The 13,535-nt window shown below is 41.7% G+C and overlaps 1 protein-coding gene across 1 annotated transcript in view; it reads left to right on the top strand.

Annotated features, from left to right (window-relative positions):
• ptprdb (protein tyrosine phosphatase receptor type Db) overlaps positions 1–13,535 on the top strand; it is a 155,521-nt gene that overhangs the window by 74,503 nt on the left and 67,483 nt on the right. The window contains 1 exon segment of the mRNA XM_051946554.1: positions 12,831–12,980. Within this exon segment, the coding sequence (XP_051802514.1) occupies positions 12,896–12,980 (85 nt within the window). The 5' untranslated portion in view covers positions 12,831–12,895.

Genomic DNA, 13,535 nt, shown 5'->3' with positions numbered 1-13,535 from the left:
AGATTCAGTCAGAGAAAATGTCAGCCTGTTTTCCAAATGTTAATTACTCCAGTCATAAAGCACTTTATTGCCACCCAACATGACCTCAATAATAAATTAGTTTGTTTTCAAGGCTGTCCAAAGATACAAAATCCAACTACAAGCACCTCCAAAGCTTCCAAATTAACACATTATACTACCTTTGCCATTTAAAAATAAAAGAATAACCCTAATAAAATGGGAGGTTTATGCAGCAGGTTGCTTCTTGGCTGATATATATCAACACTTAAGAATGCCACTATATGAATTTTTGCACTTTTTTTTGGTCAAGATTGAACGAACAAGACTTCCAGATGTTTGCCAGTCTTAAAGCTAAGGTAACCCAACTGGTTGTTGGCTGTAGCTTTATATTTAGTGGTCAGATTTAAGAGTGGTGTCCATGTTTTCATCTAGCTCTCCAGAAAGCAGAAAACAAATATGCAAAAACCTTACTTGTTTAGGTAAAAGCTCTGAGTAGCCTACGTCTTTCACCAGTGTTCTGTGGGAATTGTCCTTCCGTCTCTTCCTATTTCTCTGACTAGTCTCAACGAATTTGGATTAACATGCAACAGTGATAGATCTGGGACATGTCATATTTTTTAAGTCACGGGGCAATACGTTCCTAATCTGTTTAACAGTACAGTAGCCATCTTAGTCAAGAAACTCGTATAAGCAACCCTGCTGTTATATAAAGTGTTGGATGCAGTTGAGATGGATGGAGCACTGATAGAACTTTTTTAAAGGGCTATTTAGGAAATTGTGTCTGTCTCTTGCGTGTCTCGCTCACTCTCCCCCATCCCTCTTCTTTTCCCGCACACACGTCTTCAAACCACACACACACACACTGCAGGTCCAAACTTCCTTCCTCAATGACATCATTGAGTTGTGGTGCCCCCAGCGGCAGCAAGCCTAAGAAGGGCGGAGGCGCTGGCGCTCGGATGTCTGACTTGATTTAGCCTGACAACCAAGGACCATTTGGGAGCCCTGTAACCACGGCAACTTCCATCACAACATTCTGGGTAGTTGGTCGACAGAGCTAGTCAGGGCCGGTGCTCCTTGCATCCATTTTTAATGGCCAGTGTACTTAGTCGCTCTTCCTGGGTCTGTCTCCCCGCTGTCCCATCTCTGAGAAGGAGAGGCAGAAGCGCTTGGTGGAAAAAGCCCCCATTACATATTTATTGTCCCCAGTCTTAATTATTGAGCCAAAGGGAATATGGGCTCACTCTCCTGTCTCTCTTTTTAACTTGAGATCTTCTCTTTCCTTCTGTCTGTTTTCCCTCTCTCTAGTTGCCATGTGTCAGATCTCCGTCCTTTCAAACTATGCAACTTCATATCCATATAAAGCAACCACCAATGGAAAATATGAGGCTTTGTCTACACTGTTCTCTGAGCGGCTTGTGTTATGGAAAATTACAGTTTCTTTGACTATTCCTGCTGGAAGCTACAGGAACTTCCGTATGTGACATTATGTGTGTCACTGCTCAAGACAAGGCTCATTTACAGCTCATATAGACGTCTACTTAAGTATTTCTGTCTTCAGAAACTGCATTTATCTGCACTTCTTTAACTGAGTTCTTTCTGTTTTATACTGGCAGCACCATATGCAAGATATAATCAAGTTTCAGACACATGTTGCCTTCGTAATTATAATCGCTATGGTTGATTATGGAGCTGGCTGAGATCCTTCCGCATAATGTCGTGCACAACAAGAAATGTAACAGCCATTTAAAAGCTGAAATGTTCCCATCTTTGCATTTCCCTGCATGTTATTTTGAGTCATACTTGTGCTCCCACTCCTCTTCTGGCCAAAATCAATCTGAGGAAAAAGGTTTTGTAACCCCATCCTTCTCGTTCAGCCATTGTAACATGACATTGGAGAAGATTGATCAAGAAATGTATTTTTGGACACAGTTATCTATCTCCTCCCCTTTGACCTTCAAGGTGTTTATTCTTTATCGCATACTGAGCTTAAAAAAATGTATTTTCTTTCAATTTTCTGTGGTGCTAGAAATGTTTCTGTGATTTTTTATTTTTTTTATTCATCAGTATATTTTGCTCTTCTGGGTTATTCTTTGCACTTGTATCTGAATAGATGAGGAGAAAAGATGAGGATTTCTTTTCATTTGTCCTCCCCTCGTGAAATACCCTTGAGGGAAGCATGCAGCGAGGGCAACTTTTTGCTTTCACATGGAGCTCTCCTTTTTCTTGTCAGCAGCTACTCCAGCGCTCATTGAAGAGGAGAATGTTTTCCTCTCACAATAGGAAGGCCATCTCTTCACTTGTGGCGGCAGAGTCATGTACTGCTGCGTGGTTCCTCTGCTGCTGCCTCCTCCTCCTCCTCCTCCTCCTCCTCCTCATCTTCCTCTGACTCAGAAGGAAACTTTCTGTCCACACAGTCATTGTGGAGCATTGGATTTGTAAGCGGCGGTTTCTGTGAATGGTAACATGTTTGTCGAGCTTAAGAATGCAGGTAAAAGGCATTCAGTGCTCTTAAGAAGAAAGCAGGGAACTTAAAGTAAACTGCACTAAAGAATCACAACCTATTGAGCATCCATTTTTAGATACTATATAATAGAAGAAGATTGGGAGATGGGTTATAGCGGGAGCACCGTGTGGGCAAAAGGTTCAGTTATTGAAGGGTTAGCCCTCTTCTGGCGTAGAGGAAATCCATATTTTATTTGATGTGAGAGCTGCTCAAGGGCTGTAAATTATTACTGCTGTATTCCACCTGCTTGTGGAGGTCACCCAGCCAGCTAGATCGGTAGAACTGTGTGTGTGTTTTTGTGGCTGTGTCAGCACGCATGTTCTTCCTGGTGTGTGTCCGGCCCTACTAGCCCTATGGTAGCATGTGGAGCATGTCACAGAGCCACAGCAATCCAAGCCATACTGCAGGCTCATCCATCCATAGATCTATCCTTCCCTCCATCCATCCATGGACTAAAACACATTAGAGAGATGACTGCCTCCGATGTGCCACTTTACCCCCAGCACTATAGTCCCTCTGCTGTACATTGTATGTTGGAGGAAGAAGTGATCATGGCCTCAGAAAGCAGTAGTGCAAGAAGTAGATTTACATCAGTACTGTACACAAGGATCATTTAGATGTACTGATAAGCTATTCAAATCTTAAATTTACTGAGGTTTTATCGTTATTGTGCTACATATTCATCTTATGACTATAGATAATTATGTTGCAGATAAAAATAGTGATGTATTTCTGTAGTTTCAATATTCAAGATAGACAGACAGTCTGTCTTGACTAAACAGTAGAGTCACCCTGATGACTAAGAGCATTAAAATAAAACCTAAACATTAACACATAAATAATTAAGCACTGTAAAGCGAACATTTTTCCTCCGTATTACTTTCATTACTATTTAATCTTTCGGTGGAGAAAAAGTCCGAAAATAGTGAACCATGTACTTCATTCAACCCAAATCCAAAAATCACCATTTTCTTTTTTAAATTGACCACTTTAGAAACCCAAAGATATTTAGTTTACTTTTTTCTGATAGAAAGTAAAGGAGCAAATTCGCACGCCAGATGCCAGTTTCCAGCTTTTTCAACTCACTAATCTATTAGCAGAGTGATTGTTTCTGCTTTGTTTAAGAGTTTAATTTAAAAAAAATAACTTTTTTACAGCTACTGCTTATTTACTTTTTGAATGAGTGAACGAAAATGCAAACATGTGAGTGTGTTTCCATTGACGTGCTGCTGCTTAAGACTTCAAGTTGCTTACATCAGTTGCACAGTGACAGATGTTAAATCACCATACTGAAGTAGCCGCATTAGTTCGCTTCCTCTCCCTCCTTGCAGTTGTTTCCTTCCGCTCTGCCTCTCTGCCTCACTGTACCATTCATATCCCTCTCTTTAACCTTCTTGCCCCTCAGCTGGTGCTCATCTCTCATCTCCCTCTCACTCCTCCCTCCTTCCCTCCCTCTGCAGTCCTGCTGCTATCTTTACGACCCTCTCACTAATGCACCGCTCAATTAGCCTTCGATGAGGTTTCCACTAAAGGCCGGGTAAATAGGTAATTACATGTTGTCATCCCCCACCTCTTGCTAATCCACTCAACTTCACTTCACTCATCTCTGTCTACCTCTCTCTCCCTCTTGCTCTCTCAATATCATGGATGGCTGCCAGAGATGGTCCAATAGAGGCCCAGCGTGGGTCTGTTAGTCACAGCTGGCTTAACCCTTCGATTGGCCGCCTTCAGCAGTCTGCTTAGTGCACAGTTTTCCCTTTTCTTCAGCCTACACTTCAGCTATGTTATTTAGGAAACTGTATAATGAGAAATGAGAAAACTGGAACCACCCACTGGCTAAATGCTGACAGAATCTTGTCTGCTAATGTGGTCCACATCATTTTGTCTATCAGAAAGACGTGACATAAATGGTCACAGGTGAAAAGTAACATTGGCGAGGATTTATATTTTTTGTAAGACCAGCAATCAGGAAAGAAGGTGATGTGGCTCTGCACTTTATTGTCTATTTCAGGGACCAAATAGTCCTTCATGTCTTAAGACCCAGCTGCTTTTATACAAGGAGTTGCTGAAAAGGGCCAGGCTACTCAAAAGCTTTTCTTTTATTCAAGCATCAAGGAAACGTGAGAGAGACGAAGGAGAGCGATGTCTGCAAGTGGAACTTTGAGACTGAATGAATATCTTCCAAACAGAAATGGAAGCTGGACAACAATCGAAAATGGGCAGTCCTTTGCCACAGTGGATGAAATTCGTAAAATTCTTATTTTTACACAAGGGAATGTGATACCTCCCAAAGAGGATACTTGATTGACATTCCAGTCCAGCTTTTTATAGCGAGAAATTAGATATTTGTGAGACCCGAGTGACAGAGGCAGAAGAATGAAAGTACAAATGAAAAATAATAGTTTGTTTGGGCCTTTAGGGAAGGACAGCAAAGACAGAAAATGAGAGGCAGCGTTGGGATTGGAGATCGAAGTAAAAGAAGAAGTCAGGCTGAAGGAAGTTCGAAAAAAGACTGTAAGGAATAAAGAAAGGATGGTGGGAAGAATAGGAGGACAGAGTGTTGGGGGAACAAAGGGAAATGATAAGTTGAGTGCAGCCAGACAGCCTAAATCCTTATCTCAATCAATCACATTGTCCGTTCCTTTCCTCTCAGTTTGTCTTATTGATTTCTTGTTTCTGTCAGTGTCCTGAAAGCCAGCTCAAATGACTTCTCAGAGTTTTTGAGGCTCTGTCTCCCAGTGAAAACTAGTATGTCCATTTGTTCTCACATCTGTTCAAGGGATACAATGGTGTAGCTACCAATTCTCTTATATTACACTCATGTAAAACTAATTTACATTTATTCTGTATGTTTTTAAGTAGTGTCACAACACTCAATGCCAATTCAGGAAGTATTGCGGCTTTGAGTAGAGCTATTTTCCAATCTTTTGGGGCAAGTTTAATAGCAGGTCTTGAGAATGAATGAATCACAGTATGATAAGTAATTCAATAATCCCAACAGGGAACATTTTGTACCAGTTTTTTTTCAAGTGAAAAGTTAAAAATATTGAGTTTAAAATAAATTAAAGAACTTCCTGTGAAGTTCAGTGGAGCATTTTGTTATTATTACACTAAACATGCTTGGAAGAACATTTTGTGGAGAATTGGAGATGTTGTCCAGGTTGTTAAAAAAGATTTAGACAAGATCCCTCTCGCTGCCGCTGCATGTATATTGTCCAGATTCACCCCCAGGATGGAGCAAGTCTTCTGAATGAACTTTCTAATAGAGTATTGTGGCCTTTTCCCCCCTCAGACTTTTGCAAAGCACAGCGTAGAAAATGGCACTAGACATCATAGAGTTATAAAACATTTGGAGCATGATGCCACAAACATTAAAGCACCAGCACCTCAGCAGTAAAAAAGCAGACTCCTCCTTTTGTGTAGAGAATTTTTGATTTTTGTTTTGGAGTTTTTGGTCAAATCCAGTTTGTTATCCAAGTGAACTCACAGGTAGTTGTACTCATGTACCATCTCAATCCTCTTTTCCCCTAATGGAAAGAGGAGTAGTGGGGCAAGTCTTCGGGTTGCACCTGAAGTTCAAAGGGTATAGGCTAAAGAGAAAAAGGGGCAGGACAGTTCCTTGAAGTGCTCTGACAATGCAGAGGATGACTGGTCCATGATTCAGAACATCAGTAAGGCAGTCACCTGGTTTCTCAGCAAGTCAGGCTGAATGGTTTTAAAGTGCTGGAGAAGTTAAACAACATCATTTTGGTTGTGCCTCCTGCCCTGTCTAAACGGGTGTAGGGAATGTGGGGTAGTTGTACAGTGTGAGGAAATTGTCAATTACGACATGCAGTTGGTAGTGAACTGGAGGAGTCTAGTGAAGGTTGGACCAGTGCGCAAAGGGAATCCAGAAAGTCTTTCAATAATCCCTGTGATGTGTTTAGTCTAGAAACCAAGCAAGATATCTTCCGCAATGCATTGACTTCTCCAGACAACCACGGTTAAAGACGTGCCGAAGTCTGACACTGAGCATTATTGGAGAGAGCTGACTTAGCATCCTCCTTATTTGTAAGTGCATTATTAATGTCACTGTAGCTGAGTTGCTGCCATTGACTGTATGTAAAGATGGACAAATCCTCAGTGCCACATTATGCCTAACTCTCATTTCAATTCAGAAATAAGCAAAGGCGTGAGGCAAATGCATAACTTCAAGCTTTTGTACAATTTGAACGGGTAAAATTTCCCCCTTTGTACACTTGTCATGAACAAGAAAATTAGCTGTAGCGACTAAATCCTTTTTTTGTACCAGGCTGTAAATATTGTTTTCCACTGGGCTTTATGAGAATTTACTTCCTTTTGGAGGTAGCCCCAAGTGGCCATTTGAGGAACTGCGGATCTTGACAGTTCCACGTTAACCTCATTTTGATGTTCTGCTGCATTCTCCAGCATGCTCCTGTGTGCCATCGTTTACTCTCTAATATTCACATACAGCTGTTTTTGGATACTTTAAATTACCTCTTTGTCACCTAAAGGCCTCCTTCCTCTCATTCAGGGGTGCTTTGATGTCTTTGGTGACCCAGGGCTAGTTTGTAGAAAAAGTGCATATAGCTTTGGCGGGAGCAGCGGTGTCCACTCAGAAATTGATGCACTCTGTGAAACAGCTAGCTGTTGAACATTTTATAAAAATGGCTTTTGAACTTTTTAGTGTCAAAGTAAATAAATAACAATAAGCGTAGTAATTGATGTTGTAACTTGTCATGAGGACATTGTGACAGAATAATATTAAACTATATTATTCTTCCCTATTTCTGGTTACGTTTTTTGCTGCCTGACCAAATCTGAAGGGCTTCTGTTGTTTGCACATAGGAGAATGTGCACAGTGGTCTTTTAGAGATGTTTGTGTTGTTGTGTTCACGCCAGCAAGCCTCTGCAAACTTAATTTACCGATGACACCATCTTGTCTGTTGTTTCACAGAGATGTCTGTGTTTATTTTTGCAGAAGCAATAGTCCAGCTCAATTTGGACTTAGGCAATAATTTACTTGTCACGCACAGATCATGTGGAATCAATTGGGAAAAGCTAAGCCGAAGGTGACAGATGAAAAACTCGAACCAGGCAGCCTTAACTTTGTTAAATGCAAAATCACTGAATTTGTACAGAGATGTATCTGAATGTGTAGGAAAGACATACTGTATGTGCATCTCTCCACCCACACAATACATCTTACTCCCTTTCACAGAGATCAAAGTGAGTCTTTCTCCTTGTCCCCTGCCTCATGTTTCTCTCACTCTTAACAAAAGCACACACAAAAACACACACATGTGCTTAGTGTATACGTACATGATTACATTGGATGTTCTTGAGTGCTAAAAAGTAGGTGAGTCACACTGTGCAGAGGCAATTAATGTCTCTGTCACAGCACAATGTCATCCCTGCAGACAGTAGCACCGAGTTGCACGCCTTCAAATATCAACATTGCTCTTGAAAGCATGCTGAGGGGTTACTTCTGGAGTCTGTTTGAGCCAGTTTGTGTTCTGTGAGGGAGATGACAAATAACTGGTAATCAGCATGTGAATGAGTTTATGTGCACACGCATGCTCACTAGTCATATACATCAAACAAACACTCTCCCTTCAAGCTATTTCCAGCTAGGTTTCCTTTGTTGTGCACTGAGAGAGACTTACGTTTTGTGGACATTTTTACAAAGACTTCTTCCCTACTACTTGTTATCTATCTTCAATGAGCTTCTGTGAGGGTTTTTCTCTGAATGAGACAGCAACATCTTCTTCCTCTTGTTCTCTTAATAGCATGGATGGCTGCCAGAGATGGTCCAATAGAGGGCCAGCATGGGTCTGTTAGTTGCACCTGGCTGAACCCTTCAATTGACCACTAAGCAGTCTGCTTAGTGCACTGTTTTGCCCTTTTTTGTTCTGTTTTTTAACCCACATTGCTGCTTTGTTACTCGGGAAACTGTATAATGAAAAATGGGAAATCCAGAACCACCCACTGGCTAAAAGCTGACAGAATCTTGCCCACTAATAGAGAAATTAATGCGGTCCACATCATTTTGTCTCTCGGAAAGACGTGACATGAATGGTCACAGGTGGAAAGTAATAATGGCGGGGATTTGTACTTTTTGTAAGACTAGCAATCAGGTGAAGAAAGTGCTGTGGTTCTGCACTTTAATGCCTATTCTCTTATCTCTCATGTCTCAAGACCCAGCTGCTTTCATGCAAGGAACCGCTGAAAAGGGCCAGGCTACTCAAAAGCTTTTATTCAAACATCAAGGAAACACAAGAGAAACAAAGGAGAGCGATGTCTGCAAATTGAATTTTGAGACTGAATAAATGTTTTCCAAACAGAAGTGGAAGCTGGACTCATGGTGGTGGCTACAGCTGTCACTATCTTGGCAGTTTCTCATTCTGCTTAGCTCTTGGTTCAATCCAAAAATTGGCAACTAGGTGTTAATATAACTTCAAGCCGTCACACAATTTAAAGGGATGAGTTATATAAAATATCACCCCTTGTACAGTTTTCAGGAAAGAGGAAATTAGCATCTTCGGCTTCTTTGATGAAACTCTGGCATCTGTTTAAGGACTTCTTAAATACTGAAAAGATATAGTATAGTTGAAACCACCTACAGTGATATAGAAGAAAGACAACCAGAAGAACTTGAGTCCTTCAGGGTTCTTGTTAGTGAGATGTAGTGCTTTAGTGTTTGTGCTGCCTTACAGATTCAAGGAACTATGGGTTGCCAGGTGTTACCATGGTATGGTGCCAAACGTGGTACCGAGTGATCTTGCGCACATTTTCTATAGGTTGTTTACAAGATCCCTTCATTGACAGGTCAAATGCACTACAGTTCAATGAAAGACTTTCACACCTGTAGAAATGCGATGAAACAAACACACCATGTTTGCCCGAATTGCACCATTGAAAGACCATCGAAATATGGACATGACCAGTGTTGACACTGAAAAAAATATGCTTTAAGGAGACTTCACTTGAAAACCTCACTCGCCACTGTCCTTAATGGAGCGGGAGGAGGGTGCAAACCTTGTTCTCCTCACTTCGCTTATCTTGTTTTTCGTGCCGCGCTATGATGCAACAAATGAAAATCGTCTCTCCATTGACATTTCTGTCAGTCTGCCACTGTTTCAACAGGGCAAATAGAACAAGTTAATTAGTATGTCTAATTGCATTTGGTGGCTCAGCTTTTGGAATATCAAATCTAATTAGGTTTCTCAGTGTTCTTCTCCATGGCACACGGTTTGCCTTAAGCTATGCTTTTTAGGATCTGTCTTTTGTCTTTGTCTCTGTCTTTTTCAGCATCCCTTCCAGCTGTACTACGCCTTTGCTTTGTAGTCTACCCTCCTCTCTCTCATCATCCACCCACACTTTATTTTTCTTTTCTTTCCATTTTTGGATCACATTCTCCCTTTTAATTTACTTTTTTCACTTTTTCTTCCTTATCCTCCAACTTTCCAGCCCCATATTTTCATAAATTGGCTCCTCATTTACTCTGGAACAACTAAGAGTTATACCACTGGAAAATAACTTAAAAAGGCCCCTATAAGTAAAACAGAAATAAAGCTGTTAATCCTATCAACAGCTAGTTATTGTAGCTGCATTTTTTCGGATGATGTAACTAGCATTTTTTTAAGTAATTTTCTCTTTATTAATATGAATGTGAGCGCATTCATAGATTTTTTTGAACCTGTTCACTTTGCTGTCCTCACATGTCCCAGAAAAAAACATAAGCCAGCCTGCGACTCTTGAAGTTGGTCTTTGTTCTGTCAGGAGCTATCCGAAAGATAAGTGTAACAGATAGCTGGAGGCCCGGGCAGACAGACAGTGTATAATTGAGTGATAGAGACTGATGTAAGTGAATGGTTTAGGGCTGACTGTGATGCACAGCAGCAGCAGAAGCTCAGGCACAGAGGGAGGCTTTCTGTTAGGCCCTTGGTAATACTAGCAACAACAGCCACCCAGATTACAATCTGGTGACTACCTGGCTGTGTTTTGTGAGTGTGTGTGTGTGTGTGTGTGTGTGTGTGTGTGTGTGTGTGTGTGTTCCAGTGTGTATATGTGGCTCAGGTTATCTTCATTTTGTCCTCCTTCCAGTCCATGTCCCTATTCTTGTCTGTTTGCCGCTCTACTTCTATTGTTTCTGTTTCCATGCACTTTTTTTATCATCTCACCCTCTCTCTTTTCATCTGCCTTCCATCACCACCGTGTCCTCAGCCCCCCCGAGTTATCTTAGCTCTTTAATTAACGCGACATGCTGTGAAGTGAGATACTAAATAATGCAGGCTTTTCCAGTGACACCGAATCAGCTGGAGTGATTAGTGGCCACACACAATACGCAAAGACACACACATTCACACACACACATGCACCAAAACAGATGCTCTTCTTTATCAGTGATCTACCTTTAACCATATTCATTTTGCAGCAAATTGGACCTAATTGGACAAATATGAATATGAGGGCTCTGTTGAGAGTAGAGTCTATTAATTAATCAGTTTTTTGAAATTCAAAAATGTAAAAGACAACCCTGGTAACTAAACTGAAAAATTAAACTCACATCCAGTATCCAAAGAAAGCGTTTTCCCTTCTTGTCTACACAAGGTTCCTAAATGTGATTCCCTTTCATACTGTGTTGCTGAGTTTCTATATCTACTGTAGTAGTGTAAATCAGTGCAGAGGACTTAATTTGTGCGCGGACAGATCTAGGTTATCCCAAAGCAATTGTTTTGGACCAAACCAAGTGGAAAATCCAGTGTGGGTTTAGTTGTTTTCTGCCTTGGCTGCAGGGATGCTAAGAGCTCTGGGTTCCAGTGTTCTTCCACCCCGCCCCCCTTGTCTTTTTTTAATCAGATGGCTTGTTCAGGAGTGGAGGGGATTAAGACTGCTGCTGCTGCCATTGCTGATGAATCTGTCCAGTTTTGGAAAGCACACAAACACATGCACATACCCACTTACATGACCATGCAGCACAGGACCACACAGCTACAAAGCACGCACGCATGCATAGGCTGTATGCAAACACTACAGCACCTCCACACGCAGCTAGTGCTCATATGCACAGAAATGCACAGACAGAGGAATCAACATATGCATGAACAAGCCAATATGCATTCCTATGCTGCACAGTGAAGGCTTGCATATCTCTCTCCTCTGCCTCTGCTCACTTTCAGTGTCTCTCATTCAACACTGTCAGTTTCTGGACAGCAGCAGTGATCTGCCATGTCTCATTGTGTCATGTGATTTGAGCTGTGAGATTTCTGACACACAGACTGACGCCTGTCTCTTCTAATGCCAAAACGCTCACACCAGGCGCTGCAGATGGCAGGGAGACAGACAGACAGACAGACAGAAGGACAGAGCGAGTAAAAGGACGGGAAAAAAATCTGACTGATAAAATGGAGAAATAGAGAAAGACGCCAGGGAGATGGTAATAGGAAATGACAGGAAAGGAAAGAGAAAGTTGAGTGAAAGGAAAAGGATACAAGGATTTGAGAAGGGAATGATTAGAAAGCTGAAAACTGCAAGAAGAAGTGCAAGAGGTAACGTAGGAAAAGACCAGACAAAGACACACAATCTATGAAAGGAAGTGAGCGAAAGATGAAAGGATGGAGACACTGAGCTGTATGATCCAACACTTTGTGCAACATAGCCAGCAGATAACACCAGTCAGTCTCCTCCCTCTGTAATCTCCCCATCATCCATCAATCCTTTGCTCTATCCTGCCACCCCTCCATCTTAAAGCCATTCATTCCTTTTCATCAATCTGAAATCATGCCGTTTTGACATACATTTGGAAGAAATCCGGTACTGAAGTGGAGCCTGCTTTATAAATTGTGTAACGGGCAAAAAAAAAAAAAAAAAACCTAATCCAGAAAAATTGAGGTAGTTGCTTACTTGGGAGATAATAACTGCACTTCTGAAGAGGCTGATGTTTTAATGCTAAATGTTTGCCATAAGTTGAAATTCATCAGCTACTTTGCAAACACACACACACACACACACACACACACACACACACACACACACACACACACACACACACACACACACACACACAGGCGTACGCATCAAAACACACCTCCGGCACTGAGTGTATCGTCCTAATGAAGCGAGAAGAGGAGCGGCAGCTGCATAACTGGAGTGTGAGGCCTTGAGGGAACTCACACACTGCAAGTCTGCACGTATGTGTGTGCGTGTGTGTGTGCGTGTGTGCTCACAGACTATATAATGTCTGAAATTCTCTTAATTTGGACTTTCTCTAATGATTAAGTTTTCTTTTTCTTCCTCTTCTTGCACTCCCTGCCTCTCTCCCCAGGTTGTGAGGGCCTGTTTCTATCGTCCTGTTGTACAGTGAGGCAGTGAGCTCACGGTGGATACAGCATGCATGTGTCGACATATCCCAGGATGAACTCTGCCAGTCCAGGCCTACTCCTCCTCAGCTTCCTCTTCCTCGCCGATGCTGACTGTGAGTCCTTTGACGCTCTTCCACTGACATACAATCCCACACACAGTCATCTATTCACACATGCAGCACTGTGGAAAAGTTTCACGCACTTCATTTTGCCACACAACAGCAACCCCAAACATTCAGTCAGAGTTACAGCCTTATCTTCAGTGACAAGAAGAACAGTGAGTCCTGCAACAGATGGTCTTGTGTCCAGAGAGCCCTAATCTCAGTATCGTTTAGTCATTATGTGAAATGACCGAAGTAATTGAGAAGGCCTGAATCCACAGAGGAACTGTGGAAACTTCTGCAAAATACGTTAAACAACCTACCTGTTGCGTTTACTTCACTTTATATTAAATTGACTGAGTTTCCAACTTTTTTTATATGTTTTGGCAGACGCATATCTTTTGAAGACACATTCTGTGCCCTGATTTTGTTTTACAATCCACTGATGATCTCACCACCCCGCTGTATGTGCGTGATTTTGTGTGTTTGTATGTGTGTGTTTGGTAGCAGGTTTGATGTGAGGCCTGCTGTTTTTGTCCATCCCAGTATTACATGGCATGGACAGAC

This window comes from Acanthochromis polyacanthus, chromosome 3 (genome assembly GCF_021347895.1).
Source record: "Acanthochromis polyacanthus isolate Apoly-LR-REF ecotype Palm Island chromosome 3, KAUST_Apoly_ChrSc, whole genome shotgun sequence".
In the NCBI taxonomy this organism is placed as follows: Eukaryota; Metazoa; Chordata; class Actinopteri; family Pomacentridae; genus Acanthochromis; species Acanthochromis polyacanthus.
The sequence above is the reverse complement of the archived record's forward strand: the minus strand, read 5'-3'. Positions and strand labels throughout refer to the sequence as shown.